The sequence below is a fragment of the Merops nubicus genome, unplaced genomic scaffold (genome assembly GCF_000691845.1).
Source record: "Merops nubicus isolate BGI_N331 unplaced genomic scaffold, ASM69184v1 scaffold22307, whole genome shotgun sequence".
Lineage (NCBI taxonomy): Eukaryota > Metazoa > Chordata > Aves > Coraciiformes > Meropidae > Merops > Merops nubicus.
In genome coordinates, this window is record NW_008619892.1 from 1 (window position 1) to 2,300 (window position 2,300).

The 2,300-nt window shown below is 54.9% G+C and overlaps 1 protein-coding gene across 1 annotated transcript in view; it reads left to right on the forward strand.

Moving 5' to 3' along the window:
- Positions 1-45: 45 nt before the first annotated feature.
- Positions 46-2,300, forward strand: part of GPN2 (GPN-loop GTPase 2) — a 4,229-nt gene continuing 1,974 nt past the window's right edge. Inside the window, exons 1-2 of the mRNA XM_008943968.1 lie at positions 46-501; positions 1,884-2,040. Coding sequence (XP_008942216.1) covers positions 85-501; positions 1,884-2,040 — 574 coding nt within the window. The 5' untranslated portion in view covers positions 46-84. The remainder of the gene's footprint in view (positions 502-1,883; positions 2,041-2,300) is intronic.

The window sequence follows — 2,300 nt, forward strand, 5'->3', positions numbered from 1 at the left end:
GTGGGGTGACAGGGTGATGGGGTGACATGTTGACCAGCTGTTCTCCCTTTTGCTCTCGACAGGAGCAGGAGGAAATGAGCCGACATGTCTGAGGGCAGCCGGGGGAGCTCGCTGGCTTTTGGCCAGGTGGTGATCGGGCCTCCAGGCTCTGGGAAGACAACCTACTGCCATGGGATGCAGGAATTCCTGGGCAGGATGGGGCGCAAGGTGGCCGTGGTCAACCTGGACCCTGCCAACGAGACGATGCCCTACCAGTGCTCCCTGGACATCGCCGAGCTCGTCACCCTGCCCGACGTCATGGAGAGCTTGAGGCTGGGGCCCAACGGGGGGTTGATCTACTGCATGGAGTACCTGGAGGCCAACTTCGACTGGCTGCAGGAGAAGCTGGCTGCCTTCAGGGGTCACTACTACCTGTTTGACTGCCCGGGGCAGGTGGAGCTCTACACCCACCACCACGCCCTGAAGAACGTCTTCGCTCAGCTGGCCAAGTGGAATTTCAGGGTAGGTTTGGGGCTCCACGTGGTCACAGCTTTTCATTGTGGGTGCTGATGACTCTTTGCTTCACTTACTTGCTTGCTCTTTCAGGTGAAACAGCTTTATCAGGGAAACAGGGGAATTTTGCCCCATTTTATGCTCAGATTGGCAAAAGAGAGGTTTGTTCAGGGCGGGATGATCCTGGACAGAAGTGTGACCTTTTTCTCCCACTCTCCCTGTGCTCCAGGACCCTCCCCACAGACCCTGTGTGTCTTATCCTCTGTGATTTGGAGCTCTGAGAAGCTGGGGGTCACCTGGGGCCCTGCCTGGCTGTCCCAAGGCTGAGCTGGGTCGCTCTGCACGCTGCAGGACGTGCTCTCTGCTGTCTTGCACAACGGGAGCTGTGGGTGAGGAGAGTCCCACAGCCCAGCTGACTCACTCACGCTGCCTTTGGTTTGTGCTTGGGCCAAACCATGAAGGCACAAACCCTCTGTGGTGTGAGCAAGAAGGGCAGGTTCATTTGCTTGAGAATGTCACTGGGAATCTGCACATTAGAGGCGATTTTTATTCAAATAAATGTAGGTGAGGTGGTAGGTACTAAAAAAAGATGGTCCCACTGCTGTTTTGATGCTGGCTGGAGTCCTTACACCTGCCTGTGAGCTTTAAACTGGCTTCTTTTCTGCTGCAGAAGCATAGCTGTGACTCAACCACCTCCCTCTGACTTGGAGTAAGGTTGTGTAACAGGCAGTAACTTAGCAGAGACCTCTCACCACGTTGCCAGGGCTGCAGAAAACACTGGGAATCAAACTGCTCGTTAATTTAGGTATTAATGATTATTTCAAACCACAAGAGAATTGGCTCTCCCAGCAGAGTGTGGCGTGCTGCAGTTACTGCTCCCCAGAGCATGTGGGGCAGGAGAGTTCCTGGGGGGAATGTGGAAATCCAGAGGCAGTCCTGGCCTTCAGGAGGAGAGTTCACCCCAGTTCCTACCCCAAAAAAACCAGCAGAGCTCAGACAAGTGTGGAAACTTCATCTGCAAAGGAAGAAGTGCTGAGAAAAGGGAGAGAAGTTGCAGGTTTCAGTATTTTCAGTACTGCTGGTGGAGCTCAGCAGCCTCCTAAGTGGCCTTGCAGCCCTTTCTGTGCACCAGCACCCTGGGTCCTGAATCCTCCAGGTGTGGACGTGCTGATAGATGCATCTATAGATGTATCTGCACTCATCCATGAGGATATTTTATACACAAGAGCTAGAAGGTAGGTGGAAACATTCTCTGTGTGAGACCCTGTGTGGTTATAGTCAGGTCTGAGCAGATTGTCCTAGAGCCACTTCTCAGACTGTCTCCAAAACAAGCTCCTGGACTCATCCTGGGTCTGACCTTGTGCTGTCCCTTTGTGCCCATGCTGTCCCAGCTGGCTGCAGTGCATCTGGTGGATTCTCACTACTGCACAGACCCTGGCAAGTTCATCTCTGTCCTCTGCACCTCACTCTCCACCATGCTGCACGTGGAGCTGCCCCATGTCAACGTCCTCTCCAAGATGGACCTGATTGAGCAGTATGGCAAGCTGGGTAAGAGGGACACACGTGGAGCTGGGCTGGGTCAGTGCAAACCAGCTGCTCATGTCTGGGGAAGTATTTCTGGGAGATCCCAGCATGGTGGGGTTGGGAGGGACCTCTGGAGATCATCTCATCCAACCCCCCTGCTCCAGCAGCTCACCCCCAGCAGGGTGCCCAGGGTCACAGCCAGGAGGGCTTGGGATCTCTCCAGAGCAGGAGACTCCACAGCCTCTCTGGGCAGCTGCTCCAGGCTCTGCACCCTCCCAGCACAG